We start from the raw sequence: 14,127 nt of genomic DNA on the forward strand, positions 1-14,127 counted from the left end.
ATCGTGCCATGAGACGGCCTGTGTGCAGCACATTCAGTTGTAGGGTATCATAAACGAGAGATTCAGTTAAGTCTCTCGTAAAAATCGAATTGATTTCTCGGAAACAGTTCAATTTGGGTTCAAGTAGATCATATGGTTGACGGAAACTTGGAGACTGCGCCTACCTGATGAGCCCCAAGAAGGGCAAAACTGGTCGTGGGCTGTCGAAGAGTCTTTAGCAACCTTGAGAGTAGTTTCACAAGTGAAGTCCATTTTTAGGTTTCAGCCCACTGTGTTCGACTAAAGATTCTTCGTCCAGTTAGAAATGACGAGGATTGGTTCGTTAATTGATCATGTTAAATAAGCACCATGATCGAAAACACTTTGTATTCATATGAAGTCCAAACTGATTTGGTGAGGGGAGGTGGAAAACACTGTTCGTTCTACTAATTGCTTAGTAGCCCAACCAAGATGTAACTTTCCCCCTCGAACTTGGGACTTTGGAGTTGGCACACTAGACTGCACCGCACATGTGGCATCTTAATTTTGTGTAAGCCCGGAAAAAGGATCCACTGTCCGTTTTCCTCTTAGCCATTTGCGATCCTTTCTAAATCCAGTCAGTCTGAAACAAATTCAGAAGTTAGGAAAGGTTGGGTGCTATGTGATGTGCCTTTTTTGGGTTAATAAATCGTGAATCAGTGATGTCCTAGTCTCGATATTTGGGCAGTCGTGAATAACCTTCATTTTGGGATTTCACAACCATATAGATGCTTGGTTGTTTTGGCGTGTGCATGGTTACGTGCGGTGAAAAGGAAATGGGGTCCATCCAGGGAATACCATATAGTTGGGCTGCACCTACCTAATGAACCCCAAGAAGGGTAAAACTGGTGCTTGGTTGTCGAAGAGTTTTCAGCAACCTTACGAATAATGCAGTACGTCAATGCATGCATCCCGATATCCCAAACATCGCACCAGCTGAAATACTGGCGGCCTGATGTAACACATTTGATTGCATAGAAACATCATAAACGAGAGATTCGGGTGTGTTTCAGGTTTGCAAGTGAGTGTATTTCGTGCCATTTGGGTTCAAGTAGGACGTACGGTTGACGGAAATTCGAAGACTGCGCCTAATGGATGAGCTCCAAAAGAGCGATATTCTTTCTTGTTCGCTGACGTTTCTGGGAGACCAAGATTGATTTTTTCTGAACTCCAATCGACAGTTTTTTCCTGCCGATGTTCTTGTATTCTGTATCAAAGTCGAGCTCCTTCTTATGTCACTGAATTACAAGCTGGTTTGTTATCGTATAACTGGTGCTTTGTTGTCCATTAGCAGTTACATATTACCTTAATTAGAGTAAACCTATTCGAAATATCGACAGATGCAAACAGATTGTGACCTTTTCATAAAGGAAACCGCACACAAGGTTGCTGAAAACTCTTCGACAGCCCATGACCGGTTTCACCCTTCTTGGGGCTCATCAGGTAGGCACAGTCCCCGAGTTTCCGTCAACCTTATGTTCTACTTGAACCCAAATTGGACTGTTTTAGAGAAACACAATGATTTGCAAATCAATTTGGTTTTTACAGGAGACTCAGTTGAACCATAAACGAGAGATACAATTGAGTCTCCCGTGAAAACCAAATTGATTTGCAAATGAGTGTATTTCTCGAGATTGTGTCCTTGTTTTTCCTAGGGACTGATGTCATTCGTAGCAAGATTCCACAACTATTTAAGGAAGCAGTAAAAATTGGACTTCATCAGACCACCTGGTCTTTTGTGCCCACTTGTTTTGTGCAATGCGGATTGGACAAGACAGATAAGTTATGTCAGCCTCACATTCATGCGTCGATAGTCTGAGAGCTAAAATGGCTTGTACTATGCATATTCACACGAGTTCAGATTTCCGTTTGGCTTATTCCAAATAGTCACGTTTTATTCCGCTTAAAAGTGACTGGTCTCCAGATTAATAATAGTTTAAAATGTTGGCTGGAGAGATTCACGCATAATATTTGGAAGGCTCGTTTAAGCCCGACAGACCTAACCTGATTCATTTCCACAGTCATCAATGGACCAATTAGACGTCCTTGTTACCCGCCTCGTTTATCGTCGAATGACCTAAGCTGCAACATATATAATCGCTCGTTAGGGACGTCGAAGTGATGTTCACAAATCTCACTGCGGTTAGTTTAGCGTGATATTCATCATTCGTCCCAGATCACTGAACCACAGCGCATGTGTGCACAAGTGACATTTTGGATGAACCCGTAAACAGTTCAACGCAGCATCCTGGATTATCTTAAAACCATGATTCTGTTGATTTTGGTTTTCACAACTCCACAGCTGAAAAGAAAACCTATCCGGGGAAACTAGTGATTATCTTGGAACTGAAGATTACAAACAGCCTGGAAAATTTCATAAAAACGAGACATTCAGCTGGGTTCCAGGTGAGTATCCCGTCGAATCTAAATTGATGTGCAAATAAGTGTATTTCTCCGAGCCTGTGGGATTTAGATTCTTGGTGCGATTGACACTAAATTGCACTGGCAAATCCCTCAGTTTCTTCGGACATACAAGGGAAACACAAGAGCCGCTACTGAACAATCCCGTTTTGGGTCAATAGACCCTTTCAAAGGCAACAATCGTTATATAGCCGCCGGAAACCAAGTACTGACCATTTTGCCTCTTTTTCACCTGAAACCAGCCGATCATTTAGTTGCAAAGGAGTTACTTAAATAAAAAGTCAATGGACTATCTCACATCATTTCCTTCTCAACACGACCTGTAGAAAATCGTTGGATATTCTCCCGCGTAAAAATTCGGTGCCAGCTCCCGAGTACATTTGAAAGCTGTGAAACATGCCGACTGGCGCTGTACCAGAGAAACCTCATAAAGAGACGACAAGGTGTTGTACCGTGGGTGACCGTCCATTGGTTACGCCTGCACTGAGCCTGTCAGGCTACGCGATGAGGAGAGGACAAAGAACTCGGGACACGACTGTATTGTCAGGACAAAACATACAGAGCTTCTGCATAAGTATATAGGATGGCTAAGTGGCCAAATACGGTCGTTCACTTGTTCGCTCTGTACAGTCAATGGCGGTATTCCGGTCGTGAACACTTTCAGCCCCACTCCACTTGTCTTATGTTGCTAAGCTGCGTTTGGTGAGCTCCACCAACTCACCTACTTTCCGGACGTGTCGTAGCGATGGTGACATTGGGGATGCGTCGCTCTCTGCACTGATGCGTCGCTCTCTGCACATGTACTTTTTTAATGTCTGGGCGCGTCCTGACACAAGGTCAACGAGAGAAGTAGTGTGCGAATGACTGAATGGTAACTTTGCGAACACATCAGTAAACGTGACACAGCATGAGCCGATTTGAGGGCGTGCACTTCTAGGTGCCCGCACGCTAACACCTAACCACTATATGTAATTCCGTTGCCTAATCTTCAAGATTGGACCGACTGAACTTCAGGGAAATAAGATAAAACTAGAAAGCGCATGTACCGACCATAAAAACGTTCAGAAGCGGTTCTCAACCGTGTTATGTATCATCGTCATCATCATCATCAACGAGACCCCAGACTGCAACAACATTGTGGACGCTGATGATTCACTGCCGCACACCTAACAGGACTAAGATGGACAGTAAAAAATAACAGACGTATAAAAATCTTTTGTGAAGTCGCCACAAGGTTCCCATCGATCCCAAGACTTGTACAATCTGGATAAGATAATAGCAAGAACGCCTTTACCACAGTTTGGCAACCGTCTTTTCCTCACCTCCAGCCAACATCAGTAAAAAATTCCATCCCGAAGGACGAATGGCACGAGTAGCCTAAAAACACTTTTGAATCTTCCTGGACCCCTCTCCTGGGACCCACTTTCACATTCTGAACGAGACATGACAGTAACACGTTCTCCAACGTTCTCCAATATGTGAATCTACCCTGCATCTAGTCCTCTGGTGATGAAGAGCACGGAGAGAACTATGATCGTACAAACTGAGAAGAAACCTTGTGTTTAACCGACGGAGCACAGTGAAACGAGGCCTACAGTGATAGACAGCAACCACCGTTTACTAGAGCCTTTATGGTTTGTGCTAAGAATAAAAGGTTGGATTGGCACGCACAGCCAGAATAGTAAGCTCAAAAGAACGAACACAAAGGCCTTTGAGAAGCACAGGCATTTAGCCTACTGCCTAACGTATTGCTGAGGGTTCAAATAACGACTAACGCTGCACGTGTTTCAAGTTGCAGAAAAACCTCCGAAATTCTAACAAAAGCTGGAAAGCTGAGGGACACTACCTAACGTATTGCTGAGGGTTCAAATAACGGCTAACGCTGCACGTGTTTCAGGTTGCAGAAAAACCTCTGAAACTCTAACACAAGTTGGAAAGCTGAGGGACACTCGACGAAGCACAGTGAAACTAGGCCTACAGTGATAGACAACAACCACCGTTTACTAGAGCCTTTATAGTTTGTGCTAAGAACAAAAGGTTGGATTGACACGCACAGCCAGAATAGTAAGCTCAAAAGAACGAACACAAAGGCCTTTGAGAAGCACAGGCATTTAGCCTACTGCCTAACGTATTGCTGAGGGTTCAAATAACGGCTAACGCTGCACGTGTTTCAGGTTGCAGAAAAACCTCTGAAACTCTAACACAAGTTGGAAAGCTGAGGGACACTCTAAAGTTACTTCACTATTGTGGAAACTTATGGGCAGTACGTCTTCTACACTGCTAATAGGGAGCAAAGACAACAAGCAGTACATCATTTAAGTATGTATGGAGAGTTAATCTGATGATTACCTTGAACGTGAAATACGAGACAATGACTTCAATTCAAAGTCGTCTCCACAGTGATTGGAAAGTTGTACTTCTTAAGCCAGTGTTCGGCGAGGGAGATCGAAGTAACTGTGCTCAGGTAGCCTGGATTTCTCAGTGGTGATAAGATTGGAAGCGCTGTCATGGTCAGTTTAGGACAGCTTGTGGTACTTCAACTGTCTACCTTATGCGGACGGCATAAAGATTTGGGTGGAAGCAGGGTCTGATGTCTCATCATATTATCTTCAGATAGTAATGGACTCGTTGAGGACTTGGTTTCTTCAGTATCCCCTCCCAGTCAACAAGAATAGTTGCCTTAGGTGATCCAGAGGAAATCTGCAACGTCATGATTGACTCATGGTACCTCTCGTAGGGACGATTAGATGGGGGGACGAACCTCATAGGAAGCTCAAGGTTGCAGCAGCTATCAGAATTCTTTAAACGCTTATATGAACTTGTGTTTCCACGTCCCATGAGGTTTTTCAGCCAACTCTTCTCTACTTGTCCCAACCTGGAGTACGGATTTTACATCCAGCCCAATTAAAAGCAGGAAAAACATTTTGTGACCTCTTATATTGGTACCGTGCGTGGCATCTGAGTTTTAGGTGCAGAATATCATGTTGGGGACCACACAAATTCACGAGTCAGATTGTAGAGGGAGAATTAAAAGGAGAGATAGAAGCTGTCCTTTTGAGTACGTTGAACTATGGCACCAGTGGTTCTTGACACAAGGTATTTATACAAAGAGTACAACTCGACCAAGGTGGCCAGTACAATAAATATCCTCACCATGGCAATGTCGAACATCTGTCAGATAAGGTTTCATTACGGAAAATCGGTACATACTGACTCCACAGCCAACTGGTAAGTTTTGCAGCAGGTCCTGTCTGCCGCACTAAGGACTCTCAAAACAAATGAAGCTAGGGGGTCTTACAAAAGTTTCTTGCTTACTGCCATCTAAACTTTAATAGAGTAAACTTTCATATGCATCGAGCAGTTGTAGGAATTTTTTCCTATAGGATACGCGGCGCGTTGCATTTGCGTTATTTACACACAAGTTTTGTAAACTATGTTGCAGTAATGGAGTGCAGCTTATTTTTGACCCAGGATCTAACTCTGTAATCGTGCACCTAATGGGACTCGGCCTTGTCATTTGAGCACCGACTCTCTATGGTAGCTTTTTTCAAGCCAAGTGGTCATGCCACTTGAATTACAGCCTCTTAGTGGAATGCAGAGAGCCAATGTCGTGCTTACACATACAGTATTACTACACAACAAATAAGTAATGTGGCAAACTGAGTGACCAAGTGTAGAATTTTCTCTCAATTTGTCGGCCACTTGACTGTTTTGCCTTTCTTAGTTTTCAAATTATATCAAATTAACATTGAAGCAGTCCTTACACCGTAACTCAGTAGATTAACAACCCTTGCTTCTCCAGGAGGGCTGGCTTATTCAGCGGTTACCCACTGGGATGACCACTGTACACCATTCGAGTTACCGATAAGGTTCAACAAAATCCAACCGTGGATACTGATGAGTTTTGGTGTTATTGATCCCAACATCTACCATAAACTGTTTTGCCTTTCTTAGTTTTCAAATTATATCAAATTAACATTGAAGCAGTCCTTACACCGTAACTCAGTAGATTAACAACCCTTGCTTCTCCAGGAGGGCTGGCTTATTCAGCGGTTACCCACTGGGATGACCACTGTACACCATTCGAGTTACCGATAAGGTTCAACAAAATCCAACCGTGGATACTGATGAGTTTTGGTGTTATTGATCCCAACAGTCTACCATAAGACGATTATGCAAAACATATTGTTCCAGGGATTCACAATCCTACTCACCTTAAGTTTTGTCTCTCCTAAACAAAGACAGCTTAACGGAAGAGTGCACAATGTTCTGTTGTCTCAACACAAGGCTCAGGTGCAACGTTTGTGAAGGCCAATTCATTGGACATTTTGCCCTCTTCAAAACAAAACGGTAGAACGGGAAATAGAGTAAGCACTACCCATTAGCTTACATACATACAACTAAAACATTGTGTGTTAGTGTTGTATCGGAGATGGGGTGAGATCTTTCCCATCTATTACACTTACAGAAACCTGCTTCGGGTTCATTTAAAAGTAGGCACAGCAAATAAACGCGACTGTTTCACCGTAACGGTTCAACTGGAGTTCTGAAAGTGAATTAATTTCTGGTAGAAAAAAGCAGTGACCACAAAGCCACCACAGTCTTTCGTTTTGCAATGGCCCACTAAGCTTGACAAACACATGAATTTTGTAAAATAAAAAATAAAATAAAAACAAATAAAACGCAAAAATAAAAAGTAAGATAAAAATAAATAAAAAGTCCCAATTATTGGTGCAAGTAAAAAGTGTAATGTCCAGTTTGCCCTCAAGTGGTCCATACTGATGCTGAAAAGTAACACATCATAGCTGATTGTTACTGAAATTCCTGAAGCTGTCCTGTCGATGTGCTACCTTTGTTTATGCCATCAGGTGAACAACGTGTGCCATGTATTATTCTTGGGAAGGTTCAGCTATTAAATATACCCCTGTCGCCACATTCTTCCATAAATTCACAACCCAGCATCTCTCCCATCCATGTATCCAATGGAGATCAGTGATACAAAATCCTAACTGTATTCGCTCTACTAGTCCACCTTTAACGTCCAACCGTATTCCAGATTACTGGTCCACAGAACTGCTACTGAATAACAGCGTGTAGGTTCCTCGAATGCTAGTATAAATGGAATGCTTAAATTTACTGTGGTGAGCACGGTGCCGATTGGTTGACCTCCTACAGTGTGACTTATCGATCCGTTCCGCTGAGATCAATACGTCAAGCTTCAAAAATCTGCTACTTTTTCCTGACAAAGAGGAACACAGAATTTTGGACTCCGTCGCTTCGGGTATAAGTCTGACATGGCATTTGACCCGGACTCACGGTAATGTCTATAGTACACATGATCTATATTCCATTAGACACGGTATCAAACATTTCGGAAATTAATCCAGCTCTTATTCAGAGTTTGATCAGTTTGAAGCACTACAAAATAGTGGTCTTCTAGATTCCCTTTACGAGTCTTTGACATCGAAACAACGTGCAATGGCCCATTACAAAAGGTGAGCACATTCGGTTGATTATTGATCTGCTTATGAGCCAGGAGAAAAGTTCAGTTTTTTTTTCTTGGTTGTTTCCGTAAACTAAGCACAGTTAGGTTTTTCACTTAATATAATTCTGTGATAGTTACATCACTGTGTTGGAGTAAAGGTAGAAACTTTTAAGCGCAGGAATTTCGTTAACAAATTTGGATGAAATTTTGTCCCACTCTTTGTCATAGTCATGGTGGCACGTTTTATTGAAACCGGTCAAGATCCTATCACTGAATGAGTTCAAAAAAGAAAGATTCTAGGAGTTCCTAGAAAAGCATCTAGGGTTGCACATTCTTAAGGCTGTAGGTCATCTGTGAAGTTTTCAAACTAGACATCCTTACGGGCTTGAATAAAGATTTCGTTAATCTCTTGTTCACCCCTGACTGGGTTGATAGCATTCTTTATCTGCCTAATTCCATGCCTGGCTACTTGACAGATAGAGCCAATTAAGATTCTATTCTTTCACCCAACATGAAATCGGAGGGTCTTTCTCGAGGATATTCTGTTCATCCTCAATTGATGCATTCACAAGATTGGAATCTTGCCGGATGCATGAATAACCCAAACACTGAAGCAAAGCAGCACTATTTCGACCATCCAGCGTATGCTCTGCGCGTTTTAGATATTGCAGACCTCTGTGATTCCATCTTTCACTGTCGGTTTTATGGCTCATATCATTCCACACATCTTTTCAGATTAACTCAGCCTCTTATGGCACTACATTTGTTGGAGTTTCTCGGAAACGTCCTTCCACATATACTGCTAAATGGTTGACTTTCATATAAAGAGTAAGGGTTGCAATGGCCATGTTACCAATTTAGGCCATCAAATTGAATGGTTCGTTTGACGGTGATATTTTCCAAAACGTATAGTAACAGCAAAGTTAACCATCTGACACATCCCTACGTGAAGCCTTAGGAGGTTGTCGTGGTCCTGGCCGAATGTAAAGTAATCTACTGCAGACAATACTGCCTCGGCAAGCCAGTCATTCAGATAACACGAATTAATTTACGCAAAGTTGTGGTGGGACGAACCTTAGTTGGATGACGGGTTGTAGGGATGACGGCGTGTTGAGAGATTTCATGCAAAAACCATAGGTGATAACAGTTAGTGGGTACACTGAAATTACAAGAGAATAGCCTTCAATATACTGGTATTGGTGCTGACTGTTAGTAGTGAAGTTACTATTATAGTATCTGATCATTTGAAATCTCTAGGTAAGGCTTACACTTGCACTTCGAAATAATAACAAGCTGGATATGGAAAAAACGAATCGAGTTAAAGACATACTGAAATCCCCGTTTATTGCGACGTACATGGTTTGATATTTGCGTTTATACCTGACAGGATGAGCTCATGTATTACTTAAATTGCTTATTCGTGTAAAAACTCTGAATTCTCCTAAAATCCACTGGTGGAAGTCTATGCATAATTGTTTTTGCAGCGAAAGTAGGGTTATCTCAAGTACCGGTACTCATTACTCTGAGTTTCTGTGGTCTAAAAAAGCATGACTGCCCCGAAAGGCACTTTGTCTTGTCTCTCGAGCCTTGCAGATTTTCATGATTGTGGCCTGGCTCCGATCATACTGTTAGTATATAATTCACACACGTAGCTGAATCATTTTAATACCATTAAAAAATGGAAAGTCCTCGTATAGCTTCAGTTTCATGAGCCTCTTGTGAATACCTCCTTTGACTTTGTCATGTATTTTGTCCTGTAGCTTGAACAACTGGATTGGTGATGCACCAATTCTGCGTAATTTCAAACACTAAGTTGGGTAGTATTCAAATACACCTAGTCTTGCCAGATATGCCACCTATGTTTCAGTTTGACGTAAACGTTTAACTCACCCATCTAGAGTTATTGTAGAAAGGTGTATGTCTGAGCTTAAAGTGGAGTCTTTTTTGTCATACTGAACTTACTCATAGTTTTGTCATGGCAAATGCAGTGGACAAGTTTCTATGAACAGAGTTTAAGAGTTATAAGAGAAGCACTACTACGTTATTTGGATATTAGGCAGAATTTTGATAAAAATTAAGGCTCCATTACTGATAGATTTTCCTTTTGAGGAAACCTGGTGAAATGGTATCCATCAATGAGTGTAATTTATATAGAATATCAAAAGAATAGCATGGTATCTAGACTACCAAAAACTTTTACTGGTTCTAAAGACGGATGCTGTTTCTTCTACTCTATGCTACTCCAGCTTGAGTCCCATAATCAGGGGACGGGTTCGGGCCCTGAAACGGATCCAGTGTGAGACACTAAAATTGGAGGTCCAATTCTACAAGGAATTGTCCAAGCTGGAGCAGCGGTTCGCGGACCAACATCAAAAGCTATTCGCACAGGTACGAGTGTCCGCTTACTAATCGTTTTCTAAACAAAACAATTTCCGGGATTGCATTATGACCGAACGGAACCACAGATAACTAAAGAGTCACATTAGACATTGTTTTACTGCTGAATCTTATAGATGAATTTTTCTCTACTTGGTTTGCTTTTCGATACACGGTAGAGGCCAAAACGTTGGCTCAAAGTTGAACGCAGTTTTGACTTTCGACTACTTGTCCTGGAATTTCCACTTCAACGTGGCAACTGAAGTTATGCTGTAAAAGCATCTGTTAGAATAATAAAATGTATACATTCCTGAAAACTAAAGCAATTCTGATAGCATGTATCGAAGAACACGACATATAAAGTGCAGTAAGTTTTCTCACAGGTAAAATATCCAAAAAGAAGCAACCCTGTCCGGGATGCACGTGAGCTGCAATGAATGCAGTCCGTGGTGTTATGCCCTAAAGAAAAACAGCACAACAGAATATTCCATGTCATACACTCTTTAAATAGCTTTTAGCGAGGAAGCATTAAAGTGGGCACACCCATTTCACAAATGAGAATTTTCTAACCGACCCTTAAGTTGAGTTATTGGTGTTGAACACTGATGTCATACTGCAGATGATGATGATGATGATGATGATGATGATGATGAGATGATGATGATGATGATGATGATGTAAAGCAGAGTATTTTGACATGCATCGAGTAAGGTGGTTTGGTGCAAAGTTTCTACTCGTGATAACACTACTCTCCTTTTTTTCAAAAATGTATGCAAAACTGATATTATAACGAGGTTAGACATTGAGGAATCCCGTACTAAAAATATCGACAAATGTCATGTAGTCAAATCAACAACCTGTGGCCCACAGCAGCGTTTATCATTTGTTTGGGTTTTGAAATTAAGTAAAATCCCAGCAAGCTTCTGACTTGCTTGATTTCCACCTTGATTCTGCGTCCATCGCGTTCATAAAGAGGATGATTCGTTCTGCAACTTATTTTACTTGCCTTAGTCTCGGTCGAGTGAAGAACAAATCTGGCCTATCATTATTTGATTCATGTTCCACTAAACTAGTGAAGATTTCCTGCCAAAACTTTACCCTACTTTAAATCCGGTTGTGCAATTTTTGTTGTGATAGAAACTTAGAACTCCAGACCTCTCATATTATTACCAGGAAAGAACTCGGTCAGTCAGAGCAATTTGTGGTTTGGAACTCAGTGCACACAGCTATAACCGTCTGCCTAAAACAGAGCTGGGATGCAACTGAAAGCTGTAAATGAAGTAATATTCAAAAAGAACAAATGATATTAGAATAACTTGAAATGATCTGAGTATATGCCGCGATCTAAAACTGACTTGGTTGATACGCGGACAACTTCGATTATTTAGCATTGCAATAACAAACAAACAACTGTTTCAGCACGTCCGTAAACGATGGTGCCCTTGCAATGTGCCCGAAAGCCACAACAATTAATTGTTGGCAATGACAAGGAGCGAAAGTGTCTTCCACCACCCTCATTGGGTACAACAAAATAAAAGACTATCTCTGTAATCAATCGCTTTTGCAAGTATACATTCTGCTCACTGTAATTAATCGCACTCTACAAGCCTTCGTTTCAACAAACAAAGTTGAAAATCTGTTTAAAAGGACCTAAAATATCTAGGCGTCTTTTGGCCAGCTGGATGTTTATTTTCAGCTGCGTAGCCCAAATCATTCCTCGGCATTTTTGTCTTCTGTGTATCTTACAGTAAACTTCTGAAAGCTCACTGGTTATGAAAAGTGTTTTTTTTTCTTAGAGAAAAGCCATTGTCGCAGGTGACTACGAGCCAACGAGTGAGGAAACAAGTTGGTATGGCAATGAGGAGGAACAGGCTGATGTGCAGAACTCGCTGACAAAGCTTGGGAACGAAGGAGACGCACCCGCTGAGTCAGGGGCCAGTAAGTGAAAAAAACACTTAAATGAAACCGTGATTTTGGACTTTCAAGGTTTTGTTGTGCTTTTCTCAAACAGTCGTTTGCAGTTAACCCAAAATGTAGGGCCTGCATTTTGATCCGATTGAACTGCCGGCCTTCTCATCATAATATGATGATTCTTCCACCGTCGCTGTGTCTGTTATTGAGAAGCCTTGGCCGTTAATAAGTCTATTTTAGCATCCGTAGAGGGGCATCCACATTCCAATGTGACAACGAAGATTCTCGGTACCAATTATCATTTCCAACAAAGGCTGATTACCCTGCTTTGGGATGAGTCTGAAAAAATGGTGGGCCAACAAACCGGCAATTAACGAGCATTGAATTTCTGTAACATTTCCTCAAGCATTTTGATGATTGAGACTGACGACAAAGAACTACAAATGTTGGAATAATACGTCAAGAAAAACAAGGTTAACACTGTATTCAATGGAGGGTTTTCATAGGAACTTTTCGAGTTTGGCGCATCAGTATTGTGCACTAAAACAGATGCTAATATCTAGTGGTCACTGTGACGATGCATACTACTGAAGAAACGCAAGAGTAGGGTCTGTAAAGGTAACAATGCTACGTTCCCACATGTGATGGAAGGAGGTTATGGAGATTATGCAAATGATTTGTACCGTTTGTTCATCATTGTTTAATATTCAAAGAATGTCCAGGAAAGTTCAAGAGTACACTTGAGGTTGAATTCTTACTTGCGCTTTTAATTGGTTCCAAGAACATAGTTCGCGCTGGTCGAGGAAAAACTCCGCACTGAGGGGCGTAGTACTACCACCCGTGAAGAAGACCATGTTTTGTTGTCTGGAGTTTTCTTCTCTAGCTAAATTTCTTTGGCTTATCCAACGAAAAATTCACAGCACCACAAACTTACGAAAAATTCTTCGCTAGTTTAGTATTAATCAAGCCGTTTTACGTCGCATTTTTAGCCCGAAGGCCCCCCGACACCACCACAGTGTCCAATAAAGCAGAGAGGAAAGTGTGGGTAGTTGCGTAAGCAGCACACTTAATGCAGACCGCTTAAAACGCCACCTTTAGGAGTAAACAAACACCTTTTCCTTACTGGTTGACTCGTTTTTACCTGTATTTTGGATTTTCTGAGCTAGAATAATTAGTTCTTTTTTGGTTCAATCGCCAATACCAATATTGCAGTGGACAACGAGACATGGGTTTTCATCTTCCTAATGAACATAAGTGAAACCGATTTCTGGTGTTTCCATTCGTAAACTCTTAGAAACGTAAACCAAACAGTGTGATGGTTGGCTTTCTCAGACGGCCCAGTGGAGTGTAACAGAATTAGAATTGTGCATGGCGATCTTAAGGAACGTTTTCGCGCTAGTTGGCTATAATATATCTTCTACAAATATACACCATAGAAAGCGGGAAGTCAGCGCTACAGTGTATACGCACGAAAGCTTTGTGGATGTTTTTTGGTTAGCGTAAGACCATAGAACCATAGTTTTTACACCTGGAGACCACCACATTTCTGTGGCATATATGACGCGTATCGTGTTTAAATTGGCCTCAGTGTGATGTATAAAAAATGCCCGAACGTCCTCTGTGGCACTTTGTTACTGCAAATGTAAATGCGCTTTTGTGAAAATTCATCCCACAATAAGTGATTGACATTATGGTGCATTTTCAACTTTTGAGTGAATTGGATATGAATATATATATATATATATATATATATATATACGTATATACATATGTATATATATATGACTAATCCAACATTCAAAACAACAGCAACGTTGAAAGCGGAATTAACATATAAGCCCAGGATGGCCTTTTACTCTTGACGTCTTCATGTAAAAATTTTTAGATATAAACACCCGCTATTTGACGAACAGTTA

The 14,127-nt window shown here is 41.3% G+C and overlaps 1 protein-coding gene across 1 annotated transcript in view; it reads left to right on the forward strand.

Annotated features, from left to right (window-relative positions):
* Nucleotides 1-6,934: 6,934 nt before the first annotated feature.
* T265_06981 (hypothetical protein) overlaps nucleotides 6,935-14,127 on the forward strand; it is a gene marked incomplete at both ends in the record, with an annotated part of 16,946 nt that continues 9,753 nt past the window's right edge. The window contains 3 exons of the mRNA XM_009172398.1: nucleotides 6,935-7,934; nucleotides 10,171-10,312; nucleotides 12,097-12,238. Of these exons, the coding sequence (XP_009170662.1) occupies nucleotides 7,918-7,934; nucleotides 10,171-10,312; nucleotides 12,097-12,238 (301 nt within the window). The remainder of the gene's footprint in view (nucleotides 7,935-10,170; nucleotides 10,313-12,096; nucleotides 12,239-14,127) is intronic.

The sequence above is a fragment of the Opisthorchis viverrini genome, assembly GCF_000715545.1.
Source record: "Opisthorchis viverrini unplaced genomic scaffold opera_v5_153, whole genome shotgun sequence".
In the NCBI taxonomy this organism is placed as follows: Eukaryota; Metazoa; Platyhelminthes; class Trematoda; order Opisthorchiida; family Opisthorchiidae; genus Opisthorchis; species Opisthorchis viverrini.